Source organism: Dermacentor variabilis, chromosome 6, assembly GCF_050947875.1.
Source record: "Dermacentor variabilis isolate Ectoservices chromosome 6, ASM5094787v1, whole genome shotgun sequence".
In the NCBI taxonomy this organism is placed as follows: domain Eukaryota; kingdom Metazoa; phylum Arthropoda; class Arachnida; order Ixodida; family Ixodidae; genus Dermacentor; species Dermacentor variabilis.
The window spans coordinates 170,741,494-170,761,174 of record NC_134573.1 but is presented as its reverse complement, the minus strand read 5'-3'; the positions used below and the strand labels follow the sequence as shown (position 1 = coordinate 170,761,174).

Sequence of the window (19,681 nt, the reverse complement as noted above, 5' to 3'; positions counted from 1 at the left end):
CTGCCATGCACAATCTGTACATAATAGAGAGGCTTCTTGCTTTGTTCGAGAAGTCACTGTGCACTAACTTTTGTCATGAGAGCATTCCGAGCATGGCCTCAAGAATTCATTACCTCCACAATTACAGATCAGGACATTTATTACGTTTTATTTACAAAGGCACTGCCTGAGTGAATCAGTTTATGAACTTAAAAAAAAATGGTAATGCTTATGGAAAGTCGCAGTCATCTGAATTGAACAGTCATTATGATTTCAAAAGAGACGAAGTGAAAAGGGGAGAGTCAGCCACTCTTGTGATAAACATCAGCAGTTGCATCTGGATAGATATCTCCATGGGGCTGTTGGTGACAAAGAAGCCTGGAACACCAGCTTTTTCCAAGACAACTTGCTGTTCACTCACCTGTGAAGTAAAATGACATTACCATGCTGAGTATAAAAAAAAAAAAGGAGGCTTTCGAGTGGACAGCTTTAAACAGTGACACTTAAAGGCTAGCTGCAACGAAAATTCAGTTAGGTTAAATTTGTTATGAGTAGTATATACCACTGAAACAGTTTTGGCAAAGCCACACGGCTGGTAATTACCTAACTTTCTTATTAAGCAGCACCCAAGCAGATGATGCACGCACCTGGTGGTTAGCAGCTATGACATAAGTCCCAGCACGTTGCCTCTGAGATTTTTCAGCACATTGCAGGCAGCATCTAATCTTGGAGATCGTGCCAGGCTGCCACACGCTCTAGGTCATCCGTCACTCCGACGAACGGTAATGGCGACGTTTCTTCCTTGTTTTTTTTCAGTTTCGGCATTGGAAACGGATATTTTTGCAAGCTTCTCATGATGCTTCCACTAGTATTTCAATGTAATGCTTTCCTATGAGGATCCCCTACATTGACGGAATACTAAAGTAGGCTTTTTATGCATTCCTAACTTTTGTTGCAGTTGAACTAAATTTAATAAGTTGTTTTGAATGGGTCATTGTGAAATATTTGTCAAGACCATTTACCAGCAATTGTGTCTCTGGACTGACGCATGAGCTACAACATAGAATACATACACTGATAACAAAGGTCACCAAAATCACAGCACTTTGACACAGAAGTGTGTGGCAAAATTTATGCCCAACCCAAATGAAAATAAAGATATAAACAGTTTATAGTGCATTCTTTATTTGGATACCTTTATGTTGCATCAGTTTCTTGCACTAAGGTCGTTCTCATACTGAGGGAAATCCAACATTGTCAGTACTAAGTATTCCTAGCAAAGGGAGTTCACAAGTTCCTTTGGCAACCAAGAGGAGTACTCTGATTCATGGTTCACCTGATTTGTAGGTGAATAAATAGCTACTATATTTAGTAAGTTTACCTTCGATACCAATAAAAATGCTTTTCCTGCAGAATACAACACTTTGAGCATGGCTTGAACAACTTTGTGCTCACAACTATCCTACTATGCTCATGTGTTTCTGCATTCTGCCAGCAGCAGCAACAAGTGGAAGCTGTAGCCATGTGCTCAGCAGCAACTTGCAAATTTATTAAATATACCAATCTATTCAGTGAGTGATACCATTTAGCAAATAATGTTAAACAGCACCAATTGTTTGATGCAGTAGATATTCTCATAGGATACACGAAAGAACTTGGTGGAGTAACAGCATTCTACTTCTGCTCCTAGTGATCACCTTAATCTGTCTTCATAGTGTTAGAACTGCTTACACTGCAATTAACTGTGAGGCACATTCATGCCTACACTTTGAATTGCAATCAGGTGTTTTAAATGCCAAAACCCCAATTTTATTATGAAGTATGCCATAGTGGGGACTGTGGATCAATTTTGGCCACCAGGGGGTCTTTAACGCGCCCCCAATGCACGGGACATGGGCGTTTTTGAATTTTCCCCCCACTGAGATGCGGCCACCGTGGCCGGGATTTGATCCCGCAACCTTGTGCTTAGCAGTGCAATACCACAGCTGCTAAGCCACTGCAGTAGGCTATGCCTGCACTTTAAAAAGAGACACTCTGTAGGAGAAATTTTTGGCTCATCCATGCAGGGTGCTTGCCAAAACAGCTAGTAGTTAAATGGCTTGTAGAAAAATAGCTCATACTTAGAAATACCTAGCATCACCCTCTTCCTCCTCAGAACACCATACCCACTGAGCCATCAAAGCGATTTTCTTGCTTTTCTTCAGGCTTACAACACAAAAGATACAAAGGTGTTAATGTTTGAAGAGTTTCTTTGATTTGGCCTCTCTTATAGCTGAAAATATGCATGGCTGGAATGTTTCTGAAACTAAGCAAGTGTAGCGGCAGGATACCTAGAGTTAGCATAGGTACTTTCAAATGATGTCTACAGCATGTCTGATAAAGAATAATGCTGCTAACTCACACAATGGTGATGCAGTGAAAAAAGAAAAACTAATTTGATAGGTGAATCATAGCAGAGTACCAAGAAGGAGTGGAACCGGCCTCTTCGGTATGCTATCTTGTATACATGCTGCTGAGGCTCAAAGGTGAAAAGAAAAATAGTGGCCACAGAAATTAAATGTGTAATTGAAGTTTGTGCCATGTGGAAGCTAAAACAATGCTTACACCCAAGCGTACACATAGTTGAAGGCTTCGGTAATGAAGCAGAAGAGTTGGAGCTAAAGAATAACCCAACCTGACACAATTGGCTTAGTGTAACTGTAAAAAAGAAAAAAAATGAAGATTAATAGCACAACCAATGCGCACAAACAATGTATGTTTTGTTTCAAAGTGCAATGTGTGCTAAAGGCCTTGCTAAAAAAGTACAGTGATTTCTGGGGCCTGATTTCTTTCTTTCTTTTTACTTTTCAATCCAGCCCAAAAGCTACAAAACAATTAACAAGTGAAAGAGCAGCCTTCTATAGAATGACCAACATTGCTCATCAATAAGCAATAGAATCAGGGCTATGAGGCATGTTGCAAGGCTGATATCCTGACTGGCATCTCGTGGTGCTGTGGGGCACAGTTAATGTTTATTTTACGTATGTTGTAATAGTGAAATTTCTTGATCAAATACTGAATATTTTCTCATTTCTAAACTCTGTGAAGTATACAAGAATTCTGAAGTTCTCTCGATAAAAATAATGTAGAGAGAGAGAAAAAAAGAAAATCTTAATTAGATTATTTGATACATGTGATGTCATTTAGAACTGGACGTCCGGTCAATAAAGGAACTCGTATACAAAAAACAACTGAAAAGTTATTGTATATGGCGCACTTTCACAATGACATTATGAAACACACAAAGAGCAGGTCGCTAGGTTCACACAGAGGGCCGTGGTCACTGAAGCACCAAAATGTTATAGTATTATGATTATTGTTATTATTTTCAGCACTGCTAGTCTCTTTCCGAGACCATAGCAGGTGAGCGCACAGATTGTACATGCAGGTATAATAGCACCACACAGCAAAACAAGAAACAGGAATCCAATGCAGTGACAGTCATCACAAAGGTATAAGAGCTAAAGGTACACACAATTACTTTCCTTAATGATAATTAGGAATGAATGCCAAGCTGAAATTCTATGAACAACAGACTTGTAATGCCTATAACTTATACACACTTATAATAGAAATAATGTACAAATTACACATTTTTAACCTTAGACAACACAAAGTAAACAACAGCAAAATATAACAGAAATTATACACGAAATGGAGCGGACAAATTGAATCAAAGGCCTTAGAAAATTCTAGTAGTATAATATCCGTTTGCACACAGTTGTTAATAGACAGTGCTAAATCATGAACAACCTCTGTTAGTTGTGTTGTAGTCGATAATCTGCTACGGAGCTCGTGCTGGCTAGATGACAAAATGCCGTTAGTCTCCAGGAAAACCATTACCCCTTTGAGGGTTAATGACTTTAATATACGGCACCGCGAAAAAGTCCAAAACGGTCGATGCTGCATATTTATGGCACCGTCTGAGGGTTTAAAACGTGCGCCAATTTCCTTTTTTTTTTTCTCTCTCTGGCATGTGCTGCCACTATCTTGAAGTACAGGGAATTTTTTTCTCGCGCCTCAATTTCTCGGTTTTCGTTGCACAGTTTGTTTTAGAGCTAGTTTGCTCCGGCGCATCTATACACTACCGCTCGCGCACTGGCGCGCGGGCAGGTGGGTGACGGTTTGGGTCTTGTTCCGCGGACAGTTTCGGCTTCTTGCGCTCCCAAACTGATGGCTATCTCGTTACTAATCGCTCAAAGGCCGACCACCTGGTTCTCACTCGTTTAGTGCTCACAGGGGTGCGCATAGGAAAGATGCCGCCGTGCATGTGTTTCCTTTTGTTTGCTTTTTTTGGAGACTCGCGAAAACTAATTGCCTCTGGTTGGTGGTAAGATGAAGATTAGTGGAAGTTCGTCACACGTTTTGCTTTTTTGACGGGCACACAACCACAGTTTTCTTGAGTGCGCTCACCTACACAGTTCGATTACGCTATGGACGTAAATATTAGTGTAAGAGCAGGAACATTTGACACTTGCAAAATATTTTCGTGTGCGCATTTTCTAAGCCTTATGTGTATATTTATGCATCAAATTTTTAATTCTTAAACGTTTATTTCCTTTTTTATTGTTGTTATTCATGAATAAACAGTACATATATACCAGCGCAAAATATTTTTTTATCACGTTACGGTCAACCTAGAAAAATTACGGTAAATTTTTTTTCCAAATATGTCCCTCAGAACAACTGGAATATCAATAAAAAAATCGACCCTCAGTGGTTAAGTGTTTTAAGATTATATGTTCCAATATTTTGCGTGATGTGCTGGTTAACGATATTGGTCTGAAGTTTGAAGGGTCACTGCTATTTCCTGCTTTGGGGATCAGAGTTATTTTAGCTTTTTTCCAATCGTCTGGAAGTTTTGATACGATGAGAGATTTGCGGAAGACCAAACCACGGTATTTGCTGCACCATTCTGCATATAGTTTAAGAAAAGGATTGGGGACGTTGTCTGGTCCCGAAGATGTTTTTGGGTCTAGTTCGAGCAAAAGACTAGATATTCATTCGTCACTTACCTCTATTGGGTTGATTCCCGTAATATTGGGGAGTATAAGCTGCGGGATTTTTTTACATTATCCGTTGTGGAGACAGAGTGGAAAAAGTTGTAGTATATATCAAGCTTAGTCGTTTCCTGTTCTAATGTTAGTTCAGGGCTGCCTGTTTTCCTAGGGCGGAAATGCTTCCAGTAATGGGCTACCAGTAATGAATGACGGTAGCGTTACTTTGAAGTAATGCTCTTTTGCTTGCTTTGTTTTAGCCTTGAAGTTCGATACAGCTGTTTTTAGTTTTGTCGCACTGCAGCACTTTTTCTTTACCGCTTTCCATAGTTGTTTAACTTTCCGCTTTGCATGTAGAATTTCTCTTGCTATCCAGGGGTTATTTCTTTGGGGCCATGAAAGCCATAGTGGAATAAAGTTATTCATGCAGTAATAAACAATGTGCTTGAATCATAGCCAGAGGCCATATACAGTTGTGGCAGGATCACAGTTCAATTCCATAAACTCGTCAAATTCATGAGCTAAATAAGTTAATATTCTGGCATCATGTGCTTTACTGAAGTTCGGAACATGACTTACTATTGATTGAAAGCGTAAGCTGTGATCGAGTGTTAACCGGCAGATGGGCACTCTGTGGTTCGAGATACCCTCAACAACATCAACTTGACTGTTATTAAGGCTGAGGTGACTACTAATGAGTATTAGATTGTGGCTGTTCCTTGAAGCCGCGTTGGGTATGAAACAACTTGATGGAGGTTGAAATTTAACATTAAATCGAATAAAGCCTCTGAACCCTTTCAGGTGTGGTGCATGCTACTCCAATTTATATCAGCAAGGTTAAAATCACCCATTTGTATGACCGCAAGAGCTACGGACATGTTGCTTAAAGCAGTGCACACCATCTTAGAGGGATGCAAACACGGTGAGAGAATTTAAATAATAAATTGCTGCCTCCGAATTGAGAAGACAAATTTGTAAGCTGCCTAAACATGAGCTAGCCTTGTTTTGCATAATGTCTGGAAATTATCAAGCAGAAGTTAGCAACTTCATGCGTTTTCTCAGCAACTGGTGTCTCTGTGCAGCAACCAGAACTCCCCTGCGGCAGAATCATTTGGACCAGTCACTGCTTGTTTCTGTCGATTCTGATTAGTATTGTTATCCCTGGCATTTGAATTGAAATTAATATTTGACAACTTCAAGTACAAATTGAATAGCAACCATCTATTTGACTTGTATACAAAATTTCAGTCACACACCCCTAGTTTATTTTTATGTCTATGCTGCTTTTGCTCACTTTAACTAAGAGTTGCATTAAATGAGGCCATTGTAAACATTCACGACTAAATAGAACGAGAGAACAAGTGGCAATAGCTTTGTACTCACAAGTTGGTCCAGCTGAGTGATGATCTTCATATCAACACGAGTGAGCTCTTCCTTGTGCATCTGGTCCAGCGCCTGAACATAAGGCATTAAACTTGTAGTGGCAATAATAGCCTGCCAGGAACATCTCAGAGCATATTATATCTATAGAGTACGGACCCACGCAAATATAAGGTGACCACTAGAACTATAACGTAACATGTGACTTATGTTATAAGATGATGTAATGCTGGAAACTCAACGAATAAAAGATAATATTAAAGATACGATAGTAATGCACACTAACAATGTGTAAAAGAGCTGCAGCTATAAGTATAAAATAAATAATTCTGCCATAGCATGCTTTAGCTAACTACGCTGCTCTGAGGGGAAAGCAAATCTAGGAGGCATGGTAAAGATCAACACATTCTTGATAATAGAAACTATACACTGTTTGTGACATCACCCAAGACATCTGATGCTCTCAACAAAAGCAAGGCTTTGGAAAAAGAGATGCATCACAGCAAGTGCCACATGTGAACCTGTTGGAATGTATTGGCTCTTGGCCTTTCCACATGACATCATGGCTTGGAAGCATACGCCTTCTGTTATCTGAGAGGCTTTGGTCCAATCTGTGCGCACAGTGGCAGCTACACTTTCTTATAATATATACGATATTACACACTTGTGCACGTACACCAGGTGATCTTTTTTCTGTAGAAACAAGCTCGTATTACTAGGGTACAGCTGTAATTTACCACATAGTGATACAAAATACATTTACAAAATTTGACATTAATGCTGTGCATAAGAAACAGTGCCATAACATGAGTAGTGGATGTTTCATCACGCAAGTGATTACAAAATCAGCGTGGCTTCAAGTGTTCATTCCAGTGACTTAGTCAATGCTGCCACCTCTCTTCTGCTCGCTATTAATTCTGAAAGGTTTGTTTGTGTTCCACATCACTGGTGTCTGATCTTACCTCTGCAGTTTCTGTGCACATTCATGAATAAGAATCACTGCATGCAATGCAGCAGAGTAAATTGTTACCCTCCCATTTCCCTTGCTTCTTGTGACCACCCTACAGGCACACAATTGGGGCTGAGTTCATAAAGCTACCCATTCGCAAGTGATTTTTGCCATTGGTCAGCTGCCTTTGCTAATAGTATGTCCAACATCAGGATTGGCTAGAACCTTATCTTACAAGCAATTACAAGCTTTTAATCAATACAGGTCCTGATCTTTGAGAAAAAGGTGTAATTATGGAGCCCAATCCCCGGAGCTGTGCAGCGAGTTTTGGGAGGTACGCACTGTAGTGGAGGGCTCCAGGTTGATCTTAGCCATGTGACACTCTTTAATGAGCACGTAATGTTTTCTAAATACACACTTTTGCATTCTGCCCTCATCAGAACACAGCCGAATCTGGCTGGAGTGGCTAAAAACCACACCCATGTCTTCAATATCAGCAGTAGAATGCCATAGCAACTAAGTCACATAACTCAGCCTAACGTTAAGGATACAGCACTATCCCCTGGATTCCTTCCCTTATCATTTAATAGCCTTCTTTGTCACAAGAACAGGTCTGTCATATAAAGTAAGTAAACAGAATTTCTATGGTGTCGAAAGTAAATGATGGGGGTCAAATATTAATGATTTGATGGCTTCATCATCAGAAAGGTAGTAAAGTCAAACCTCGTTATAATGAGCACGCATTCAAAACATATAATGCCTTCCAATATTTGTTATAGGCACATGTTTGTTACATGTAGGCACCAGTAGCAAATTCTTTATTTAGTTTGTTACATCCAATAATTTATCATATCTGTAATACCAAGGATCAATTGTAATAGTGTAGTATTGCATGCACATCATATAATGCCTTAAAAGAAAAACATTTAAAAAATGCACATGCCTTGGTTTCTTTCTCCTGCGCCATGTCAATGAAATCAGGGCTCTGCCCTCCAGCGAGGAGGAGTGCTTCTTTTTGATCTCTCTGGCGCCTAACCAACTCTGCTTTGGTCTCTGAAATGCAAGCAGAAGAATGAATACTTTCACTAAAAGAGAATAATGGACTTGGCCTCGCCTCTACCAGTTAAAGGTGCAAAGCTGCTTCCAAGCTGCTACTTATTGTAAAAAAAGAAAAGAAAAAGAAAACAAGGCCTCACTGAGCTTCAGCAACCTCATGGCGTTGTTCATAGAATAAATATTTGCCTATAATAAAATACCAATCCATTACATATGGACTTCATCCCAGCCTTGTCTTGCGCTGTTCTTATTGCGACTCATTATATCAGCTGTACAAAGTTCGAAGCACAGTCAATGCTCTCTTTGTATTAGTTCATTTCTCGTGTTTATGTAAATAGTTTCTGTTCTATTATTGGTTTGTCGCCACAAATGGCAAAAAGTGGGACCAAGGTACCCTCAAGTCGTTATGGCCTTTTTGCTTGGTCACCTTCCACAATAGTTTTTGTTGTGATGAAAAAAATAAATAAATAAAAGTAAAGAAGAAGCTTCTTTAGGAATGCTTTCCAAATATACAGAGACATTCAATAAAAGAATCATCTGCCATGGTTGAGGGGAAACCGCATTTCAATGCACAGCATAAGGTCACATGTTTAATACCCTGCTACATTCCAATGGGTGTGAAATGCAAAAGCAGTGAGATTGAAATTGATGAAAATAAAAAAGAACATGTGTTCTGAAATTAACATAAAGTCGCCTACTATGGTCTTAGAGGCCAGCTGTTGCTTTAAAACATTAATCAATCAAAAAGCACAGTCAGATTTTAATAGCACTCCATTTCACCTTGTTAGAATTAATGACACTTAATTTAAAAATTACTGGCAAAGTAAGCTCATTTTAGCCTGTAGAAATTTGCCTGAATGCTCTTCATAGAGAGTGACATATTACAGAACTATCACAACCTTCTGGCATCTGGCATAAATTTAAAGATGGATGGCTGACACTCAAAAGCCAAAGCTGGGACAAGATTGACAACGTGTGAGACAGACAACAGATGGGCAACACATGAGAGGCTCTCACTTCTGACCACCCCGAGTTCCTTAATGCACACTGGATTAACGGTGGAAAGGCGTTCTTGCATTCTGCATTTGTCAGAATTCAGGGTTCAATTACAGCTGGCGATCAAACCCATGATGTTGTGTCTAGAAATGGAACACTACAATCAGGTATGGCCATCATTGCGGATAAAATTTCAAGCATTATACACCCAAAATGCAACTAAAATTGCGGAACGTATTTACGTTGACATGTCATTTTTCGTTTCATTACATCACAACTTCACCACATGCAGGACATATATGCACGAAGACATATGTCCCGCATTCACAAAGAGGCACAAGGTTCATGAAATGAAACAATGGCATTCGCAAGAAACCAGCAACATTGTAGCTTCGTGCTGACGATACCAATATTCCCTCGAAGGACATACAAAGATGGCAGTACCTTGGGCTTTTACTGTGCTGGATGCTAAATTCCGTTTAATAGGAAGAAGGGGTAAGTCATAAACATCAACACTTAATGGCTCACACAACCGAGTGCTGAACATTAAATCAGTGGAGAATCCTGGACTGACCCGCTTGTGACTTCAGGACAGTCCTGCGCGTCTCCATCAAGCTCTGCTCTTCCATCATCTGGATGTCCTTAAGGCCACGGACAATGTCGATGACAGTGCCATCCAGCAGAGAGTTGGCAAGGCTTGATAGAAGTTCATAAGGAAGCCGCTGCTGACAGCTTCTGAATGCAGTAAACAAATAAGTGGTGCCAGAGGCAAGAAAGAAGTGGTTAATTCATGTGAATAGACGACCAAAATTAACAACAACAAGGTTAAAGCTAAATTTGTTTATAAACAAAACTGATTATAAACAGGCCAAGTCTTTAAAGTGAGCAAGCACTTGCGTGGTAACGAAAACTACAACAGAAGCTGAAACTAGTCACTGTACTACTGACGGTCAGCACGCGTGAGTGAGGTAAAGTTCTAAGCGATTGAAATGCGATAGTCGGACTGTATGGCAGCAGGTGCGTTTTGCGTTGCCGGTGCGCGCTGAATGATCGCGAGGGGGGGGGGGGGGGGCGAATTTGCAACGTCTTACTAACACTCGCTTTCATGTGATACAAAAATGCCTCAGTTGGGTGCCCTAGCGCACACAGGTGGCGCAAAAAGTACCAAGCAGTCACGCGTTCCTAGTATTGCGTTTCAATTGCTGAGCTCTGTACGTTGACTTAAGTCATGGCACATACTACTCATCATGAAACGGCACGGTGTGTTTAAACTCAACACCTTGGGTATACGTCATGCAGTTTATTATATAACATGTGCAGCCTATGATACATATCACACGCTTTCTATCACACTGCTCCTAGTTTCTCCGCAATATGATAATTGTATAATAAGAGAACCTATGAATGTTTTCGGGCGCGCAATAGCGGACTCACAGGGGCACATCTTTGGCCATTTGCTGGAGCTCACTGAAAAGCGCGTAATGCCTCTGTTGGAGGCGTTCTTTTTTGGCCAAGTCATCAGTGAGAACATTGGGTAACCCAACGCTTGAAACTGAAGTTCCTGCACGGGACAGGGGTCCGCTGTGAGTCAAATAGTTGTTCATTAAACGCATGCAAAACAATTTCAACGCATGCAAGAACTATGCAGGGTAGCAGAAGCTAAAACGACAATGAAACAGCGGGTACACCAGTGTTGACGGCTGCAGTACGGAAAGCAGCTAAGGCCAAGCTGAGCTGGCTGAGACCGCTGAGCCTCCCAAGCGGCAGGCTAGCATTTTTTTTTTAATTTATTCTGATCGTGCTCATAACAGCGACGAGCGCGTAATTACGGAAAGTTAAGAAAAGAATAAAGCGAAAGCGAACTCTTTCTTATTTTTGTGTGGGCACACGGCTACGACCCACGACCTGCGTTGACTTGCTCATAGAGAAACTGATATGGCTTTACAACATGGCGGCCTTAGGGAGGCGTTTTCCGAGTTGACTCATGCGTTGACTGCAGCAGAGTGTAGTTGCTATTTACCGCGTGGATTTCATCCGTGCCATCGTGGTAGCATGAATGTGGAGTTTATCTGGCGCGTAACAGTGCGAGCTAGGCATTGGTAGGCTCTCGCCTGACGCAATGGAACGTCCATCGCGGACGTGTTTCATAGTGTTTCTTTCAAGTTTTCTGTGTGTCGAAGGGGCCGTAGCGACCGAAGCTCACTTCCATACGCCTCTGCTCAGAGAGCTGGTGTCTGTGCCGCCCGTGGGCATTGACGACGTACCCGATGACCGTCCGTGGGAGAACTGCACGAACCTGTTGGAAACTATTGCCGAAGTGACATCGCTGTTCGAGCTATGCGCTCTGATGAATGCCCAGCCATTCACTATGTGCATGAACTGTGCTTCGCTGTACGGGAACGCTATTGGCATCTTCTACCAGCTTACCACTAACGTAAGAACTTGCTACTTCCAACGAATACCTCTCACAGATCGTAGCGTAGCCGTACCTTGTTTAGGTTAAGTAAGCAAAGCCTTGAAAGTAATGCAATTATCTCTTCGCGCTATTCGTGCATACGACATCTCAACTACGTAACTTTCTTTAGTATCCTTGCCATGCGGTGGCAACAATCTGCAACAGAGTGATCCAATACTATGGCAGGAAAGGAAGCTAAAGTGCATAACTACAGTAATGTGTGCATTCGCTTATTTTCAGACTACAGATCCGGATTCACGGCTATGTCGGCACCAGTTTTTCTCGTCTGCAAAAGTGTCCATTGTTGACAAAACCTTTACTCACATACAGGACCTCTGGCAAAGTGCCTCATGCGATGGTGAGGTTGGCGACTGCTCTATATATTTTTAATGTGCACTTCTACGTTAAAAGTGTATAACCTTTTTGTCTGTTGTCACCAGGTTGTTATCAGAAACCTGTGGTAGGCCAGAGCAACCATACCATACGCAATGAAACGCTCATGTTCAACAACAAACTGGCTGCAATGAATAAATGCATTAACCAATCTGAAGCGGTAGGTGCACCTGTTCCATATTCACCTGCTGGCATTGAAACTTGTTTCGTTGTTTTCTTGCAAAACATGCAGCGATCCAAGAACTTGACAGACTTATGTGTCACCTGTGAACAACCGTACAAGGATCTCAACAGCTTTTACAACAGTCTTGTCCAAAAGAGCAAGGATGGCAACATTTGTTTTGACATGGTTGATGCTGTGAGTAGCATTTAAATTGCATGAGCTGTGCTCGCATGCTGATAAGTTCATTTTTGCGTCCACAGAATTGATTTTCTGTGAATAAATATGGTTATGCTGGAGTTAAAAGCAATCGTAAACTCAACTTGGTGACTTTCTACAATCATTCCTGCATGAGAACAGTCCAATTCTGTAGAAATGCCTTAAAATCTATGATGTCATCAGAATCGCAATTTATATTTGAAAATAAAAAATTAATGCCTGGCCTTAATCTTTTCTGCATGCGAATATTCTACCTGTTTTCATCAAATCAATGTAAATACGATATGAAAAAGTACTGTTCCTGCCATAATATATATTCAAACAAGACAGAAGTTCACAGGAAGATTAAAGCATGAAATTTTTAACAGTGATCAAACAAGGAATGTTGTTTGCCTTTCTCCAGGCAACAAATGTTTCTCTTTATCAACGTTTATGTACACCTGGCTCATCTCCCCCACCTTCAATGGTGTGGTGAGGAGAAAGATAGTAAGCAGGTGCTGATGGAATAAGCTAGCACCAACTATAACTTCAAGAAAAGTGATGTGGCATGGTAAGGGGCAAGTTGTTAATGTAAAGTGACATGGAAAGAGCTAACTTTCTATGTGGTGAATGAAAGAGCATGACAGAGGATTTCACGCTTTTTAGAATATAAGCACTGAGAGCACTTAAAGTGTAAAGTAAAAGGTGCACCCAAGGCCTAAACTAACAAAGTAAAGAAAAGCATACATACCTACCACTGTCACATTTTTAAACTTTATTAGCCTCTGATGGATCCTACAATATATACCCTTTGTCGGAAAAGTTACAGTACTGGTTATTTATTTCTTTTTTTATGATATTCAAACTTAAGAAATGTGTGTTGTCACTTTGTAGGTGCTCAGAGCAGACAATTTTGGAAGGGTTTCCACGTAAGCTCACTGGATGGCAACACCCCACTGACGGCTTGTTTGCACATATAGTTGCGCGTTACATGAGTGACCTGATGGAGACAAATTTCAAGCAGAGAACAACATTAAGTTCTTTGTCAGGCTAAGGAAAAACCCTAGTGAGACATGGAACGCGATCCAGCAAGTATATGGTGACGAAGCATTATAAAGAAGCTGTGTCTTATAGGGGTGTCGCATGGCGCACTTTTCATCATGATAGAGCCCGACCAGGATCGAATTTCCCTGTCACAATTGGCTTCTTTGTACAAGCTGCGGGAGGGAGCCAATCACAGTTAAGAATTTCATTCCAGATCAGGCTCATTTGTAATCGAAAGTGGCCATATGACACCAGTATTAATGGCACCAAAAGTTTTGGGAGGGCAGAGAGTCGGCCTCCAATGCACATCACATAATGCTGCAAATGTTGGATGCATGCAACTGTTACTGCATGTAAATCGCCATATTACTGTGCGCATAACACCAGAAGATCTGAAATTGAACAGGGATATCTGTCACCAGATATAATGCAGCTATTTAGAGAAGCACACTTAATGCAACAATCTTCCGTCACACACTGACAGACAATCAGAAATAAACTAGGCACACAATTTTGCTGCTGAACTTTCAAAAAAGACCAGAAGTGATCCCACATGCGTGTTAAGTATCGTTCTAGTAGATGAAAGTTGGTAGTACCTGATGACTCTAAAAAGAAGCAATAAAACACTAAATGGCAAAGTCACAGTTCACTTCTCTCTAAAAAAGTGAAGTGACAACCATTGAAATCAGACACTGTTTATTGCATTTTTTGATGCTGGAGGCTTGGTGCACCATGGATATCTGCCTGAAGGACAAACAATGAACCAACACTTCTTCACTGACCTGTTAAAGGTTTCGCGCGACGCAATTCAGTGGTGGTGTCCCAATTTGTTGTCATCTGTACAGTGGTTCTTGTCGCACAACACCACCAGGCCCCAGACTGCTGTATTAGCAGAGGAATATCTGGCCAAACACCATGTTCCTGTTCTTCCATGTCCCCTATACCCACCGTGTGACTTTTTAAAACGCGAGAGCATTACTTGGCTCATTGTATGACGCTGCCATCATCAGAAAGCCGTGGCAGAAAAATGGCTCACAAATTACGTCATACCTTTCTAACTAAAAAAGTGGCCATGGTGAGGATTCGATCCTCTGCCCCACTGCCACTGCAACCGCTCTGCAGCCGAGCGTGCATGACTATTGCATCGCACTACCGTTGCAACAGGTGACAGTGATGCACATCTTTGAGGCTGTGCGTGTGGTCGGGCTCTGCCTGGCGGGTGATTCACTAGATGGCGCATGATAGGAATGGCGCCACTGTCGGCACTATAGAGCCTTCATTTTCCAAAGTTGAATCACTTGCGTTACATCAGGTGAGACAGCAAAAGCATGGCCCGAGGTGCCAGTTCACTGCCGGCAAAGTACGGGACCATCGCAATGCAGCGAAACATGTAAAGCAAGCTGCTGCAGTGAAACAATATTCACCACCCAAGTCTCCGACAACATGGAAGGCAGAGCAAGCACAGTTTTCTCAAGTGTGAGCACAGTGAGCTGTAGCGGCTGCAGTGAGGCAACGTGCACCTCCAAAGTCCTCGACTACTCAAAAGGCAGAGCAAGCATGGCGAGCTGCAGTAAGGCAACGCTAAACTCAGTGACCTAAGTCAGCAACAAGTAATGCTCTCGTATTTACACATCTCAAGAATTGCTTATTTTGTTTCCCCATGTGAAATCGCTAGCGAAGTAAAACCATAATGATGATATAGCAGCAGTCTAAGCTGATGTGACGAATGTGCCGAAGGGCATCCCGGATGGAGCTACCTCTGCTTCTATAACCTCCAGAAACACTGGCATCTGTGCACAGGTAGCCAAGGGAACTACTTTGACAAAATCTAGAGTCATTGGTTTGCTAGTTGAATTATTTTTTACAAGCTCAGTCCTGGAACTTTCCTGGTAAAGATTCTACTAAGAATACAACTTAAAAGCCCTTGAGTGATTACATGTGCAGTCAAGTTTTTTAAACTGGTTTGAGTGTGTTCTTACTTTGAGAGCATTCTAAAGGGACACTAAAGCGAAGAAATTATTTGCATTGTCTTAGTAAATTAGCCCGACTACAATACCAAAGCTTCTGTTCTCAAAGTAAGAAGAGGCTTGGTAAGAAAATAAAAAGAGAGAAAAACACGAAAGACTGCTGGTGATGCTGTCATCAAGTTGCCACATCAGCTTGCTATTATGTCATAGATTTTGAGAGCATCTGCTCAGACGCAGTTTATTGGGTATCAGTAAAAATGAGCTACATTCTATTTCAAAAGAGCCAAAAACTGCACTTGGCAAGTTTCAGGGACTCTTACTGAGCTACAACAGCCCATGCACGAAAAAATAATACTGGCACTTGGCTTCGGACACAAAATTTGGCAAAGTCGAAGCTTAGCCAGCATTTTCTTTTCAGTAATCAATCGCTTGCTGCAAAGATAACAAGAATATAGTTTCGGAATAATAGTTCATCTTTGTCAATTGATTTAATGTTTCCTTTCAAGCTTTAGGGCCCATTCAAACTGGAAACTCGCAAGGGTCACGCGAACGGTCACAAATGGCTTGCTGCTCTATTCTTTAGTTGCAGACCTTTAACCTCAGTCGTATCAATGACACAAGAGCAGGACATCTGTACACGCTGATGCATATGTTAAGTGGCGACGGTGGTACAGGCAAACGTGAATGGCCCCTATTGCAAGGCATTTTGATGTAGGTTCTGCTTGCCGATATGAAGATCAATGGCTGCGAGTTGCTCCTTAGTCACGAGCCGCTGTCAGTGGTGTGACCTCTTTCAATCACTGGTGTTAACGCACCCTTAATGTATTGCACTTCATTTACACTTACAGCAGTACCTATTGTGAAATCTCTTTTTACTGATGCCATGGTTATACGCCTTCCTGTTTGCAACGAACCACTGATGGACTGTTCAGTTCCCTGGGGCATTTTGTAATGCAATGTCTTACAGTATTTCCTTTGTTTGTTTTCACTGGAAACACATCTTTATCAGAACAAATGTGCAGAAGACTAATCTTCCCAGTGTCTTTTGTTCACCTCAGAAGAAAGCAAGCAAAGTATTGCACTTTGCAGATGAATGCAACTCGGTTCCTGTGGAGCTCCCACCTCTGCTCAGTGCACCACTACCAGAACACACCAGCATTTGTGGTGGCCGGAGTCGTGGCGCTTCTCGTGACCCTCTTTTACGGTGGAGCTGCCACCATCATCACTCCGCTGAACACCGAACTAGTCCAACGTTAGTCACTCTTATTGTCCGTTTCACTGAATTTGCTGTATCGTCTGTGCATATTTCGCTGCTTAACACTTGCAGAAAGTGGCTTCGCTGCTGCACCATATTCTTTCAGCATAACTAGTGTTCACTGCTTACTTTTGTTTAAATGCGAAATGAGTGCACCTGTTTCTTTTGTGAACAAAATTTTATGTTTTCTGTACCACAAGATTTGTCACCACATGATGACTGGTCTTTTTGAAGCTTGCATTGCACTGAAAATGTAAGAGCTGTGGTTTTTGTGATTGGGTCGCTATTTTCTAGTTATATATTCCTTATGAATCAAATTGCACCACATTTGGTTTAACACATGTGTCATACGTTAGGAACGGGCAGTGTGCATGGTGATGGTTTGGAGAGAGCAGTACTGCAGTAATTCTTTACGATAATGTGCCTGTGGAAACTGCTGGAATAAAAGCTTTCCAACACAGCTTGGCAGCTGTTTGATGTGAATGGAGCATTTCTACGGGACACTTCCATAATACATAGTAATTCATTAAAAAAAAGAAAGAAAGATGTACAATATGGCTTGAGCATTGGTTGCAATCAAGATGTTTTAACTTCTGCACTATGGTAGTTCTGCTTTGATTTCCTGTGCTACAATTCCTGGTGCAGATCTTTTTTTATGGTAGTTTTGTGGTTGTAGCATCTGATCATACCTGCATAATTGTAATTAGGGGACAAGAAGTATGTCATAGTGGTGACAATATTTGTTGTTGAAAAGCAACAGTCCAAATTATTTTTGCAAGTTCTTTGGAACTGTGCTGAAGAATATTACTGGAACTGCCAATATAAGAAGGTCAGTGATAGTACCAGCATGGGCAGACCATGTCAAGGGCACTCTATTCAAAGTGTGCAAAATTATATGTGCCACTGAGGCATTCAGTGGTGCTTCCACTGTGTGCAATACAGGGAGAAAATAAACCCAGGAAGATCCAGGACAGCTTCCACTGGGGGGCCCTCATAAAGATATACTGAAAAAAGGGGGAGGGTGGCAGGGCTTGCTGCATTCTTAGTACTGTTAGTGCTAAAGTGCCAGCATGTTCAGGGGGGGCAGCTCCCCGCCCTGGAAATTCTGGCACTCTAGCGCTAACAGTACTAAGCATGCAGCGAGGCCTCCCCTACCCCCTCCTTCGGCCCCCGAGGGTCCCCCCTCTGGATATGCCAGTGAATCTTTGTCAGTTTTTTTTGCTAATTTGCTAAACAAGCAGAAGCACATGTGACAAGAACTTCTGTGTGGATATTATCCTAATTAGCATTACACTGAGTAGTGATTCGAAAAAAAAATGGGCAGTATAAATGTGACATCAATAGATTAATGTACATGTGGTGTTTTTATGGAAAAGTGAAAATGTTAAATGTCCATGGTTTCACTGTGCAACATTCCTGTATAATAATTGTTTGCATAAACTTTTCAAGAAAGGCTACACTAGTCTAATTGTTGCAAAATTAAACATATATTCCAAGTAATCAAGAGTTTGGTCTAAAAGTATTGTCATCTTTAGGAGATGCTTTGTGCTAGTTTGTGGTGTGTGTGCATGTCTTCTTCACCAAAAGTATTGGATGAAATAGTTGCCCATTCATGTAATCGGTGATCTCAATTTGTGTTGAAAGGGTTGCATTCTTTCTCGTTGCAGCGAAACGTCTGTTGAGGCGAAGATCACGTTATGGCTCTGCATCGCCTGGCAGCTACTCCCCACGAGCATTGTCTTCGTAACGCACACCTTGCAGTCTTCCTAACCGCTAGGGACAGCATTGCTGCCTCTGTTATTGCTGTGTATATATTATGCTCGGTTATTGAGCACATATTTATTAAGCACATGGTTGATTTACCTCACCCTGCTTTTACATGTGCATCTGCTCCAAGCAGGGTGAGAAACTTTAGACAGCATGTATATATACATATATACACACAAATGTGCAACTAATTATGTAATAATGAAAAATTTCTACTGTTATATCAGTTTTGCACATTTGCCTGTTTTATGGTTGTTTCTATAAGCATGTTGAATAAAGAATTTTTGATGTTTCTATATAACAACATTTGTATGTGTTAGTCCTATATTTTTTAATATTGCAGCTTCTTAGTCTTTCTTACCAATTGCACGCATTGCCACAAACAAACCACACTCGTAAACTTGCAAAGATCTGGACTAGTTGGCCATGCATCTGCAACAGCAGAGAATTGAGATGGCAAATATGAGCTCGTATTGTTAACCAACAATTTTTATTTTTGAAATGAGAAAAGATAGTTACATGGGGAAAAAAAAGAATCTTGAAAAAGATAATAGCAAAAGCCAGCCTACCAAGTATGATAGAGCTGTCTAACTTATTTTTGGTTATGCAGCGTTTAATTTGATACTTTGTGTTCTTTTCAGTATCACGTCTGTATTGCCGTGTACAATTGTGTGAGCTGATTGAAAGCATCCCCTTTAGACCTGCCTTATCCACAAAGAGAATAAGCTATATTAGTTACACTTCTGGACTACCAAAACAGCCACTGTTACCATGACAGGAGGCATGGTAAGACAGAAAAAATGGAAAAATGAAATACAATGGTTATGCCAACATGAAGTTCCTGCAACAGATTGTCTTTACATCATGGGCTTTGACAGCATCTGTCTATGCAGACCTACGAGTACAGCAGTAAAGAAAACACTGCATTTTCAAAAAAGAGACAACCGATCGAGTTTCGAGAACCTTTGTTATGCCAAAACAGCCCAAATATGAGGAAAACCTTCAATTTATCACATCACACTGACAGCCTGAAAGTGAAAAAAATA

The 19,681-nt window shown here is 41.2% G+C and overlaps 2 protein-coding genes across 2 annotated transcripts; one reads left to right on the top strand and one right to left on the bottom strand.

Moving 5' to 3' along the window:
• Positions 1–116: 116 nt before the first annotated feature.
• Positions 117–11,097, bottom strand: gdl (gonadal protein gdl). Its single transcript, XM_075696749.1, has 5 exons — positions 10,831–11,097; positions 9,971–10,131; positions 8,288–8,397; positions 6,399–6,470; positions 117–400 (listed from the first exon to the last, which is right to left on the bottom strand). The coding sequence occupies exons 1-5, from the start codon at positions 11,007–11,009 to the stop codon at positions 245–247; spliced, it is 678 nt and encodes a 225-aa protein (XP_075552864.1). The 5' UTR covers positions 11,010–11,097; the 3' UTR covers positions 117–244.
• A 185-nt stretch (positions 11,098–11,282) lies between these two features.
• LOC142585761 (osteopetrosis-associated transmembrane protein 1) lies at positions 11,283–18,941 on the top strand. Its single transcript, XM_075696748.1, has 6 exons — positions 11,283–11,830; positions 12,092–12,209; positions 12,292–12,404; positions 12,477–12,602; positions 16,703–16,865; positions 18,536–18,941. Exons 1-6 carry the CDS (start codon positions 11,516–11,518, stop codon positions 18,613–18,615), a joined length of 915 nt encoding a protein of 304 aa, XP_075552863.1. The 5' UTR covers positions 11,283–11,515; the 3' UTR covers positions 18,616–18,941.
• The last annotated feature ends 740 nt before the right edge of the window (positions 18,942–19,681 follow it).

Coding starts and splice junctions, on each gene's coding strand:
- gdl (XM_075696749.1), bottom strand. CDS start 11,009: ATGCGTTTAATGAACAACTATTTGACTCACAGCGGACCCCTGTCCCGT. Junction 10,132..10,830: donor ATGGCCAAAGATGTGCCCCT/GTGAGTCCGCTA, acceptor TACTGCATTCAG/AAGCTGTCAGCAGCGGCTTC. Junction 6,471..8,287: donor CGCAGGAGAAAGAAACCAAG/GCATGTGCATTT, acceptor CCTTATGTTCAG/GCGCTGGACCAGATGCACAA.
- LOC142585761 (XM_075696748.1), top strand. CDS start 11,516: ATGGAACGTCCATCGCGGACGTGTTTCATAGTGTTTCTTTCAAGTTTT. Junction 11,831..12,091: donor TCTACCAGCTTACCACTAAC/GTAAGAACTTGC, acceptor GCTTATTTTCAG/ACTACAGATCCGGATTCACG. Junction 12,603..16,702: donor GTTTTGACATGGTTGATGCT/GTGAGTAGCATT, acceptor TGCACTTTGCAG/ATGAATGCAACTCGGTTCCT.